The 12,476-nt window shown below is 38.1% G+C and overlaps 2 protein-coding genes across 4 annotated transcripts; one reads left to right on the forward strand and one right to left on the reverse strand.

The window, feature by feature from the left end:
* Nucleotides 1-2,330: 2,330 nt before the first annotated feature.
* Nucleotides 2,331-6,988, forward strand: LOC130989390 (L-aspartate oxidase 2-a, chloroplastic-like). Of its 3 annotated transcripts, XM_057913367.1 has the most exons (9): nucleotides 2,331-2,471; nucleotides 2,558-2,726; nucleotides 3,129-3,274; nucleotides 3,836-4,190; nucleotides 4,458-4,700; nucleotides 4,889-4,945; nucleotides 5,069-5,149; nucleotides 5,467-5,528; nucleotides 5,788-6,988. In XM_057913367.1, exons 3-9 carry the CDS (start codon nucleotides 3,141-3,143, stop codon nucleotides 6,785-6,787), a joined length of 1,932 nt encoding a protein of 643 aa, XP_057769350.1. In that variant the 5' UTR covers nucleotides 2,331-2,471; nucleotides 2,558-2,726; nucleotides 3,129-3,140; the 3' UTR covers nucleotides 6,788-6,988. The 3 variants fall into 3 exon arrangements, with proteins under 3 accessions (XP_057769350.1, XP_057769351.1, XP_057769349.1); XM_057913368.1 differs by having other exon boundaries at nucleotides 2,331-2,726; nucleotides 3,132-3,274; XM_057913366.1 differs by having other exon boundaries at nucleotides 2,333-2,726.
* Nucleotides 6,989-8,215: 1,227 nt separating this feature from the next.
* LOC130989380 (protein KINESIN LIGHT CHAIN-RELATED 2-like) lies at nucleotides 8,216-12,274 on the reverse strand. Its single transcript, XM_057913343.1, has 3 exons — nucleotides 11,747-12,274; nucleotides 9,185-11,272; nucleotides 8,216-8,758 (listed from the first exon to the last, which is right to left on the reverse strand). Exons 2-3 carry the CDS (start codon nucleotides 11,203-11,205, stop codon nucleotides 8,548-8,550), a joined length of 2,232 nt encoding a protein of 743 aa, XP_057769326.1. The 5' UTR covers nucleotides 11,206-11,272; nucleotides 11,747-12,274; the 3' UTR covers nucleotides 8,216-8,547.
* Between the last annotated feature and the right edge of the window lie 202 nt (nucleotides 12,275-12,476).

The following is a 12,476-nucleotide window of genomic DNA, read 5'->3' on the forward strand; positions in this document are numbered from 1 at the left end:
GATCCGAATTTGCTCTAAATCTTGATGTATGATCTTCATCCAATTCAAAATATTAACATATTTGGATCGAGTCGATCCAAATTTTTGCGTTTGAATCGAACTGACCCTGCTTAATGAGGTAAAACACACGTTCATATTATAATTATAACAAATTGAAATTTAGTGTTGTATGGTTGTATTTTAAAGATCGTATCATATGTTTAAATAAAAATAAAATATTTTGATATTAAAGACATTTAATCATTTGTATATTTATGGTGTATTATCAATTTTTAAACACACGAAACTCACAACTCAGATAATTGTGTAACTATAATTATAAATTTTATATTTGATATAATAAAAAGGTCACTTTATAATTATTAATTTTAATATTTTAGTAGTTTTTTGACAGATATAAAGTCTAAAAGCCTTTTCGTGCTTTCAGTAGACTTCTTTTAATGTCATTTTCACATTCTTTTTTCCACAATTTTCCACTTGTTGGTCGTGGCAAATTTGCCATCTCCAATAATTAATCCATATTTAGAAAAATACGAAACCTGTAGATATATATGACCATATTTTTCGTGACTGTGGAACAAGTTGTTATTTAATGACTTGGATATAAATTTGGTGGATTTAATCGTGGCTCGTGTTCTAATTAAAATCCCGACTCGTACAACTATCTTATACAAAATTTTCTAGGTACAATACTTTAAAATCATAAAAACTTAGGTGCAATTAGATGTATCGTATAATCGGGTTGACCCGCGCCTCAGTTTTGACCCACATTCTGATCCGAATCCACATGTCGATTCAAATTGTGTAAACGACGTTATTCAGTTATACAAATAACACTGCCTATAATTGACATTATTAGGTTATATAAATGACAATATACCATTTTAAAATGTTATAGTATCATTTTCAATTTTATAGCATCTTTTAAAATATTATAGTGTCATTTACAATTTTATAGTGTCAATTACAGAATGTGTCATTTATATTTCTGAATAATGTCAATTATACACAGTGTTATAGTGTCATTTATACGCAATGTCATTTGTATAACAACATAGTGTCAATTACATGCAGTATCATTTGTATGATTGAATAATGTCATTTACACGATTTAGGTCAAAATGCGGATTCGAATCTGAATGTGTCAGGGTTTGGGTGCGAGTCAACTCAGTTGTAAGGTACTGTCGGTTGTACCCAAAACCACCTCCTTTAAAATTGATTCAAGTAAATTATAGTATATGTTATAATATTTTTATAAACACACAACATTTTAATTAATAATATAATTCTATTTATCTATTATGATCAATCAAAAATCCGTCAAACAGGTTAACATTTGTTAGATGACGTACATGATACATAGGCCACAGGTTTTTTAAATTTAATATTGCAATTAACTTAAAAAGAAGTAAAGATATGACTCATGTTATGTTTTATGAAATTTTATATCGCATTTTCATATTATGGATCCAACACCGAGCATGAAACTGTATAGGCACGATAAGTCAGACCGTCTAACACGAGACTATCTAATAATAATAATAATAATAGGGAATTTGTTTATATGATATACTTTTCTACATCATAAACATTGCCCTTCATTCGTGTTCATTACTCCCTCCGTCCCACTCCAAATATCTCATTTTTTATTTTGGGTTATCCTACTTCAAATGTTCCATTTTTTTTTTTGGTAATACATTCTCTCTCTATACCTAATAATTAAACAATTTTCACCATCTCACTTTATCTACTTTATACCCATTTTATTTATTATATACATATTTTTTAATCTCCGTGTTCAAAAGAAAAGAGACATTTGGAGCGGGACGGAGGGAGTATTATATAAAAAAAGTGAACCTGAGTTCAACTCTCAATCCTTTAATCTCAAACTCCGAAAACATAACTTTTTAAATAAATTTTATACTTAAGATATTTTAGCAACTAGTGAAATGAGGGGTTTTGACACTTGAAAAATATGTTATAGAACTATCAATTATACAATAAAAAAGATTCACTAAAATCGTATGAAATTGCAGACTCCCAACTAATATTTCACAAAAAAGAAAATAATACTCTCTCCATTGAGTAGTTAATAAAATATAAAAGTGATAAAGTAGGAGAGAGAAGGTAATAAAAGTGATAAAGCAGGGAAAATAGAGTAATAAAAGTGATAAAATAAGAGAGAGAAGTTAATAATTATTACCCAAAATAGAAACGTGTCAAAATTCGTAAGATCTCTCAAAAATGAAAACGCGTCAAGATTCATGGGATAAAGGGAGTACATATTTTTATAAAAGGGAGGAGTACAAAAAACAATAACCATAAGTATTGAGATAAAAATAAAAAATAGAGAGAGAGAGAGCAGCAGCGAAGTTACAAGTGTAGGGATTAATGGCGCGAAGTTCAATGAAGCTTCTTCAATCTTGAACTATTGCACACACACACGCACTCAGCTGTGGCGCCTCGGAACTGTCGGCCCCTCCATTTCCATCTCCTTTTTTTTGCTTTTTCCTCTGCTGCGGTTTCCATTTCTTTTTTAATACGCATGTATGCGCAGATCGTTGTGGATAGATATTGAGATACACAGATTGTTCGGAATTCGCGCTTCTTCGCTCCGGATTCTTCACTGATTTGCTGAGGAATTCAGGCGCACACCTCGAATCTCATCCTCATTTTTGCGTTCGTTCGCGTTGGTGCGCATCGGCTTCGGGCTCAGCAGATCAATTGTATGCGCGATTTTCTGGATTTGTTTTTGGAGTTTCCGTTTACAATTCTGCATGTTATTGGTTAGATTTCGAATTTCGACCGGAAAATATCTGGTTTCTATGTGTATGTGGGTGATTTAGCGATCCGCTCCCCAGAAAATGCGTGTTTGCGATTTCGAGTTTTCACTAGCTGCTTTCTGTGAATTTTGAATGTTTAAGGTTGAAAAAATCAGACGAGAAAACTCAAGTTTACAAGCGTTTTAGGCAATTCTTACATCATTCTATCACCTGGAGCAATATCATGATTCAAAATCCCAATAGATGTTTACTGCATTACTTGTACAAATCTTCACAATTTTTTTACAGTAAGTTTAGTTTTGTTTTGTATGTGGCTGATAAAATGAATTGGCAAATCTTATTTAGCAGGATATTTGAATGGCTACAAGTGTAGCTTCCGGGAGCGGTCAGCTACATTTTCAAGAGGCCTTTTTCAGGGGACATGGCAGCAGACGGGCTTATTCTGTTCGCAATTTAGCCGTGCCCTTGTGCATGCAGAAGGAGCTTTCTTGGTATGTCATGCCAAATAGTCATACAATTTATGCCTTATTATAGTCATATGGATTTTACCCTGGTTTCTAGCTTGTTAGATAAAAAGTTTGAAAATTGACGGTGTGATTCTGTAAGATCCTTCTGTTGGCTATGAAGTTTTCTCCTTTTCTGGACATAAACAATATTCTTTTATGGTCAGATTTTTTATATTGATTTTAGTGTAGGCAAACACCAAATAGTACTTTTCCTCCAGAAATTTCGATCATTAGAGGTTGTTTATGAGTAACCACTAGAGGATGTCTTCTCTTGCCACATCGATGCAAACTTCATTCCATTTTTGTTGATTGATCACTCTAGTCCCCATTTTAACCAATTTATATCTACAGGGAGCGGCACTTCTTGTTTTTGGCTAACTCCTACAATTGCTGAATTTTACTTTGTATGGTTTTGAAAAAGGGGACCCCAGTCACCTAGCTATAATTTGAATGTTTTTATGACTTTTGTTCTTAGAAGCAAGAAGATAATACGAAATTGGGTCTTTTATCTTATCTGCATCTGGTAATGTATGATGCATACCTCAGGTGTCGTGGGGTGTCTAAAGGCTTGCGGATTAACAAAATCAATTATTTCCATCCTCATATCAAGGAAGATTGCAAGCAAAGCAGAGCAGTGATCAGATCGTACCTGAGAGAGAGTCATAATAAGTATTTTGATTTTGCTGTTATTGGAAGTGGAGTTGCTGGCCTTCGCTATGCTCTTGAAGTTGCAAAACTTGGAACTGTTGCAGTAATAACCAAGGCTGAACCACATGAGAGCAACACCAACTATGCACAGGGTGGTGTCAGTGCTGTGTTGTGCCCATCAGATTCAGTGGAGAGTCACATGCGGGATACAATTGTTGCAGGCGCTTATCTATGTGATGAGGAAACTGTCCGAGTATGTTATTAATGCTTTTTCGTGATCCGTTATTTCTAATTTATTGGCTGTAAAAATGGTGAAAATTCTCTCTAGGCCTGTATACACAACGCCTTCCTCCTTATGGTATGCCAAGCTATGGGTTTTCAATCAATATAATCATGTAGCACATATATATGGATGGCATCATGTGACAGATAAAAGTAGTTTATGCTGCTTTTTTAGATTTAGGCTGTTGTAAATCAATGACTTGTGATGTCTTTTTCACAAGATTTATCATGCATGCAGGTAGTATGTACAGAAGGACCTGAGAGAATCAGAGAATTGATTGCGATGGGTGCTTCATTTGATCATGGGGAGGATGGGAATTTGCACCTGGCAAGGGAGGGAGGGCATTCTCATTGTAGGATTGTACATGCTGCGGATATGACTGGCCGGGAGATAGAGAGGGCTCTCTTGGAAGCTGTACGAAAAGATCCTAATATCTTTGTGTTTGAGCATCATTTTGCTATAGATTTGCTGACTTCTCAGGTAATTTGGTCCTCGTGCTTGTCTGTGTGTGTAAATGTGTGAATAGTTATTTAATTTGGCATCTATACCATTGTTGCTTCCATTTGATTTGGCACTAGCAGATATTGTAGAACTGATGCTCTGATGTATGAAGGGATGAGTAATACCATATTTAGTGTAATGACATATCTATGCTTGTTGGGTTGCAGGATGGTTCTGACACTGTTTGTCTCGGCGTTGATACTTTGAATACAGAGACACAAGAGGTAGCTAATTGATTTTTGATTCATATCATTTTTGTAGTTTTTTTCTTTAGTGATGCTTGTAGAGAATGCTTATGTAGGACTGTATGTCATTTCATGATTTCTATCTTTGTTTTCTACATTTAGGTGGTAAGATTTATCTCGAAGGCAACCCTACTTGCATCAGGAGGAGCTGGACATATCTATCCCAATACTACCAATCCTCAGGTAAAACTTCGTCTTCTTTTTCTTTCAAAACTTTCAGGGATAATGTCTAGATGAAAATTCCAAGTAGGAAGCACCTTCAGCCTGAATAATTGTTTTTTCTTCGGTTATAATCTCGTCTTGTAAGTTGCAACATTGCCTATGATCATTAAGCTTTTCTGTTGCATATGGGGACCTAAAAAGTAGAGGAGCAATAAACCAAATTTTCGATATGCCTCTTTATTACGGACTTTTATCAATTATAGAAACATAATATCTATGTTGATTGTGATTTATCTCAACATACAGACAAACACAAATTGTTTTCATTGTATTTGTAGGTTGCAACTGGAGATGGAATTGCTATGGCTCACCGAGCTGATGCTGTAATTTCCAATATGGAGTAAGCTATTCTAGTATAGATACCATTCATGAATGTGTCTTTTCTTCTTGAATGTGTAAAATGATTCTGCAATCTGGCCATATTAGAATACATGATTAGTCTCGAATTTGTTACATCCATGTGGAGCAGTTTTTATGTTCCACATATGGTATTCCTTAATATATGCCCCGAACATTAATTTTCGTTACTGGCTGCACTGGTGATTAATTTGCCAAAATTTTGGTCGTCAACTTACAATGATGCATTACTTCACTACCAGATTTGTGCAGTTCCACCCGACTGCTTTGGCTGATGAAGGGCTTCCAGTTAAGCCGAAAGAGGCCCGGCAAAATGCCTTTTTGATAACTGAAGCTGTGAGAGGAGATGGAGGTATCCTCTACAACTTGGACATGGAGAGGTTCATGCCCATGTATGACGAGAGGGCGGAGCTAGCCCCAAGGGATGTTGTAGCCAGAAGCATAGACGATCAGCTCAAGAAGCGTAATGAGAAGTATGTGCTCCTCGACATTAGTCACAAGCCCCAAGAAAAAATTCTCTCCCACTTCCCCAATATAGCAGCAGAGTGTCTCAAGCATGGCCTAGACATAACCAGACAACCAATCCCCGTTGTTCCTGCAGCTCATTACATGTGTGGTGGAGTTCGTGCAGGGCTCCAAGGGGAAACCAACGTCAGGGGCCTCTACGTGGCTGGTGAGGTTGCGTGCACTGGCCTGCACGGGGCAAACCGGCTTGCTAGCAATTCATTGCTGGAGGCCCTCGTGTTTGCAAGAAGGGCAGTTCAACCTTCAATCGACCATATGAAGAGCTCACGAGTTGATCGTGGAGCTTCACATTCGTGGGCCCGGCCCACAATGCCAAAATCACTCGGAAAGACAGTGCTGAGCAACATCTCCCGCAAGACAAGGGAAGTGAGGAGAGAGCTGCAGTCGATCATGTGGAAGTACGTGGGAATTGTCAGATCAACAACGAGGCTGCAGACTGCTGAGATGAGGATCGGAGAGCTGGAACTGGAATGGGAGACTTACCTATTCCAGCATGGCTGGGAACCTACAATGGTGGGGCTGGAGGCATGTGAGATGAGGAATTTGTTTTGCTGTGCCAAAATCGTTTTAAGCAGCGCTCTAGCGCGACATGAAAGCCGTGGCCTTCACTACATGGTCGACTACCCCCACGTCGAGGAAAGCTTGAGGTTGCCCACTATCATCTTCCCATCTTCACCGGTAAGCAGTTCATGGAGCTCAAGGCAACTTCACAGGTAACCAGATGTATTACTAGAAAAAGAAGAGGAAAAAAAATAAAACTCGAATTTGTCGATTTTTCCCGCCTAAACTTCAGGTGGCCTGCATTTGTTACAGAAAAGATATTGCAAGGTTGGATTATTGTGCAGCAACTTGAAATTATTGTAGAGACATGATACAGTCATTAATTTCTTTTATTTAAGATCACCAATTAACTAGCTATTTTATTTTTTTTCCCTTTTCTTTCCTCTGCTTTCATTGAATTTATAATTTGGTTGGTTAATCTTAGATGCTTGGTGGCGGAAATAATTTTTGGGATACAGATGTGATTTTTTTTAAAGCGTCGGTACTTTTTTCTATAATTTATATTTACGTTGAGGCATTTTTCTATAATGATTGAGACAATAATTGATATTTACCCTTTATTTTAATATACTAAATATGCAGTTATCTCTCATATATTTAAATTCACAAGCATTCGCAAAATTTTGAAATGAATAAATATAAGCTTTTCTATATGTGTCGTTAGTGTAATGGTGAGTAATAATTTTGGAAATTTTGCGGACACTGCATCATAAAGTCCTGTCCAAACACAAGTTAACTCAAAACTATTTATGTAGACACTTTGTTTGTCTTTGTCCCAACTTAAGACAAGTAGGCAAAATTGTTGGCAAATGTTAGGCCATTTGTCCAATGAGCTATTTGCCATGCGAAATGTGACCAATATCTAACCATATAATTATTGTAATTAATAATCATTCGGGTCGGATTTCTCTATTATATTCAACCCGTTATTTGGTATGATATCCTCTATATAACTAATATTTCATCTATTCGCCAAAAATATGTCACTTTTATGTACAATTTGTATATAAAAATGATGTACTTTTAACGGTTATAATTATAATTTGTAATATGTCACCTCACAGGTGGTATAAATAATCACTTAAATCAGTATCATACTTTTGAACTTTTGATTTATAAAGGACCAAGTGTTTTGTACTAAACAAGATATTATGGAGTCGTAGGTATACTATACGTCCTAATCATCCGTACCAAACGAGCCCATATTATATTAGGTGAGATTAATCAATATTATATTAGGTGAGATTAATCAAAAACAAAAACTCCAAAATTAATAAATTTCACCATACTTTTGTCACTTCCCACATCTGTTAATCCATTTGCATCAATGCAAATTTGTACATCAATATCACACAACACAGGTGGGACAGCAACAAGCCAATTTCTCCTAATAATACTAATGATTAAGCAGTTCTTGTCCCTTACAAAATCCTCATCTAATACAAGTCCCATGTCACACTCACAAAGATGACATGTCAAATGCTAATCCAAATCCAATTTCTAGAAGGAGAAGCACATTTATTTGATTTGATCCATCACAGAATGCAGTTGAATGTCTATTATCATTAGTGGTTGCACCAACAATAGGAAAATGAAATTCCATCTTTACTTCATCAAAACACAAAGTTACATAAAATGGAAAGTGACAAAGAAATCCAGCTTCCCCCCCACCCCTGCAGATGTGGGGGAAGGAAATGTACAGAACACACTGGACAGCAACATCTCAAAAGCCCCTCTACATCTACGGTGATATCGACATTTTTTAACCAAAAAACGGGCAAAACTCTCATTTCACACGTCGATCCTGTAACCAGAAGGCGTAAGGAAACAAAGCAACTAAAACCCTTTCGTATCAACATGTACATTAGGCGACAAAGGAAACCAGAAAAGCTATCAGCAAAAAGATAATCATGTTTTTAGGAAACCTCGATAATGCTTCCGTGAACAGCGTCGTTCTTGACAAGCAAGGTCTCCAATGATCTTGATTTTCTGGTCCTGGCCCTTCCTGCTTCTTTCAATAGTATAGCCAGTCTCTCTTTCTCGTCTTCCACGTCGGGATTCGCTGTCCCAAGCCTCTCCTCCCTCAGCTCAACAATGTACTCCAAGATTTCAATTGCATCAGTGGTTCTGTATTCATATTTTGAGTTCCCAAAACAGTTTCAAATATCAAATCTTGTTTCATTATAAAAAATTTAGCACCACTCTTCATTTATGGATATCAAAATATGAGTGAGAGAAAATTCATTCATGTTTTGATGTCACAAAAAATATTCAAATTAAAATTTTGATCCATTATAACAAATTTAGCACAACCCTGCATGTGTGGATATCAAAATAGGCATGAGAGAAGCATTAATTATGTCACATATATAAACAAAGTATTTCAAGATTTCAATTGCATCAACAATCATGCTATACATATTGAGCTCACAATTCACATTTTGATCTATCATAATTCATGTATGGATATCGAAATTTGCATCAAAATGGATGAGATGAACATTATTTTATGGCATATATAAGTTAGTTATTGAAGAGTTTTCATGACTATACCTGCCCATGGCATCATAAGTTCCTGCAAGATTGCTGTAAACTCCTAGTGTATCAGCATGGAACGGCCCACATTCAGACTCGAGAATGTCCCGAGCATCTTCAAACAGATCAGCAGCCTCGTTGATTGAGAAGAGCTGCACGGCGGCAAGCCCCATCTGATTGAGAGCAATACCAAAGAGAGCGGACTTCTTCTCTCCAGTGAGGCGAAACTTGGTTGTAGCATTCTTTAAAGCATTGTAAGACTCAACATAGCTTCCCAAGATGTAGTACAGCACTCCCATTTGAGCTTCGATTCCTGCAACAACACTCTGCTGGCCAGGTGCGTTCCCATAAGCTCTTATGGCCCTCTGCAGCAGCTGAAGCGCCTGCTGAGGCTCGTTCAAGGACTCATAGATCGCGGATATATCCACCAAACCACTCGCGATCTCCTCAGGTGGGCTCCCTGGCGCTGGCTTGGCATAGATCTTGAGAGCACTCTCACAGTAGGATTTGCAATCACTGAATTTCCCAATCTTGTTGTACAAATCAGCCAAACGAACAAACACCGAAGCCACTGACGGATGGTTGTCGCCTTTGCTGCCCTTGAACGTGCTGAGTGCCTTCTGATACGCGCATATGGCCTCATCATAACGTAGCAGAGACAGATACGCATCGCCAATGCTGCAATCAATGGTTGCAACATCCACATTCTGGCCATTGGCAGCCATTGCCATGCTTGCAATCACATAATGCTCAAGTGCACCTTCGTAGTCGCCTTTGGAGTCACAAATCAGGCCGAGGAGCCGCCTGTCAGCCGCCTCCTCAGGCGAGGCTATTGATCCATTCACCTTATGAATGTCCAGCGCCATACGGCACAGCCTCTCCGCTTGATCAAACTGCATTGCTTGCACATGTGCCTCAGCCAGATACCTACACGTCTCACCAAACCTCGGATCGTTCTCCCCCAAGACCTGCCGTTGGATCTCCAACCCCGCGGTGTAGAGCAGAATCGAGTTCTCGATCTGCCCCAGCATTGCATAAGTATCCCCCAACTGCATACACCCTGCAAACTTAGCAAGAGCATGGTTCTGGCCTAAATCCATCGCAGGAATCTCAATAGACTTCTCAAGAAGTGGGATGGCCTCATTGTGCCTCCCGAGCCTGCAGTACAATGCGGAGACAACATGCAAACACATCACGTAGTCTAGATCAGGCTTCTCCCCACTTGAAGAAGAGGCCTCAAAGGACTTCATAGCCCTCATAGCCGAATCTAGAGCCTTCTGAGGATTCACCCCCGTTGCTATCATGTCCCTCGCCTGCTTCAGCAGATACGGACCAAGAAACTTTGCCTCGCCACCATTCTCCTCTGCCACACTCTGCACTTTACCCCTCTCAATCTTCAAAGAAGAAGCCGTCCCCAATTTCTTAACACCCTTTGCATGAGGCTGCTTCCCGTTCGGGGGCCTCCCGTTTTGAGTCTTGCTCCTCAGAGTCGCCTTCTTGGAGGCCTCCGAAGGGAGCTCCAAGCACGAGAGGCGCCTAACCTGCGACTGTGCGGTAGGCGATCCACAGCTGAAACCGGCAGGATTGATCCTAAATCTCTCTCCAAAACTGTCATCCATGACTACTACTTTCTTCCCCTCTCTCTCTCCCCCTCCTCCTCCATTACTCCCACTCACTAGCTCCTTCTTCATCTCCACCACACCATGCTCGCCTCCAGCAAGAAAATGCAGCTCAGAGTCAATGCGCGACTCCTCACCATACGAGAGGTAGCTGCGCCTGGATGGAGAGTGATCCGAGCTCTGCATCTCACACACATTGTTGTAGAGGTCCTCAATGGTGTTGTCCACCACCCCATCAATGGCTAGGTCGAGAGAGTCGCTGTCACGGCTCGCTGAGCTCATTGGGGGGCTGTGCGTGCTCAGCGGGCTACGAGGAGACCTCTCCATAAAAATCTCCTTGCGAGGAACATAATGCTGCTGCTCCTCCTGCTCCTTGGCGAACCTCTCACTGTTTAATTCCTCCACGTTGAACTCAGGCATTGTGACTCGATTCAAGAATCAACTCCAACTCGGATTTTCCTTTTTTTTTTTTTTAATTTGGTATTTCCTATAGATGATTAAAATTTACAAGTTGCAGTTAGCTTTGACGGGATATTCATTAGGAAATTGCAGCGATACAGAAACACTAATGATAGGTCAAAACGAAATCCCAATTCATCAAATGCATTGAAAATGGAATGTAACAGCAAAATTCTTCTCTTTAATGCATTATAGATCAGATGTTTCCTTTTTTCCTTCATTTTTCCCTTTTGCACCACACAAATATTATTATCCAGAAATCTAGGGAATTATATATCAATCTAATCATAAAATTTGAACCTAACGAAAAATCCATTCCCTTCATCAAAAAGCGACGCAACAACAAAAGGAATCATCTTTTTCTTAGATGCTACAACAAAAAAAAACAGAGAAAAACACAATAAAAATGCATCAAAATTATTTGAAAATTTTTGCATGATGCAGAAAAATCATAACACGAAACAAAAACAAAATACTAGAAAAATAGTTAACATGATCGTACCTTAATAATTAATTTTCGCAAAGGAGGGATTGATTGATTGATTGGCAATGCGCGTGCGTTTCTGTCTCTGCCCTTGATTGTTTGTTGTTCATGTATATTAACACATGCGTTATGTATAAATATATATATAGATTGATGGGCAGAGGAGATGAAGAGAAACGGAAATGGTGGTTGGTTTGAAGACGAAGGGAGGGGCAGAATTGGATAATCGAGAATCCAGTTTATATAAAAGATTTATATACTGATGATTGAGATTCAAATGATTGGAAATTTTGACAAATGTAGGTAGATAATTCCAAGTTTAAATTTATACATTATAGTGTGTGTGTGTGTGTATGTATAGGTGGGAGCAAAGAAGTTGAAATGTTCCAACGCTGAAGAGGACTTATCATCTTCCGCCACCGCCACCGCCCTCCGCCGTTGGCAACCGCCGAAATTGCGTTTTTGTATTTTTCGGTTTATTTTTGGTCTCTTCTATCATATTTTTTATTTATTTTATTGTGACTTGTCTTTTTCTTTTCTTTTTTTGTTATGGGAAAATTTGTCTAATAAGTTCCATGATAAACGGAATAGTATTTTTTTTATGCTGAGCTGGATATATTAAATTTTGATTTTTCATTTTATTTTAAATTGGGCACGCTACCATGATGTTTCTTAAAATGGATATTTGTGTTTGTATAAAGATTTATGATGAAATTTAGTGTCCTATAATTTTATGTATATTATTATA

The sequence above is a fragment of the Salvia miltiorrhiza genome, chromosome 6 (assembly GCF_028751815.1).
Source record: "Salvia miltiorrhiza cultivar Shanhuang (shh) chromosome 6, IMPLAD_Smil_shh, whole genome shotgun sequence".
Classification (NCBI taxonomy): domain Eukaryota; kingdom Viridiplantae; phylum Streptophyta; class Magnoliopsida; order Lamiales; family Lamiaceae; genus Salvia; species Salvia miltiorrhiza.

Excerpts from the sequence above, each read along its gene's own strand:
- LOC130989390 (XM_057913368.1), top strand. The coding sequence starts at position 3,141 with ATGGCTACAAGTGTAGCTTCCGGGAGCGGTCAGCTACATTTTCAAGAG. Across the intron at positions 4,191-4,457 it reads GTGATGAGGAAACTGTCCGA|GTAGTATGTACAGAAGGACC; the intron begins GTATGTTATTAA and ends TCATGCATGCAG. Across the intron at positions 5,529-5,787 it reads GCTGTAATTTCCAATATGGA|ATTTGTGCAGTTCCACCCGA; the intron begins GTAAGCTATTCT and ends CTTCACTACCAG.
- LOC130989380 (XM_057913343.1), bottom strand. The coding sequence starts at position 11,205 with ATGCCTGAGTTCAACGTGGAGGAATTAAACAGTGAGAGGTTCGCCAAG. Across the intron at positions 8,759-9,184 it reads ACTTATGATGCCATGGGCAG|AACCACTGATGCAATTGAAA; the intron begins GTATAGTCATGA and ends ATATGAATACAG.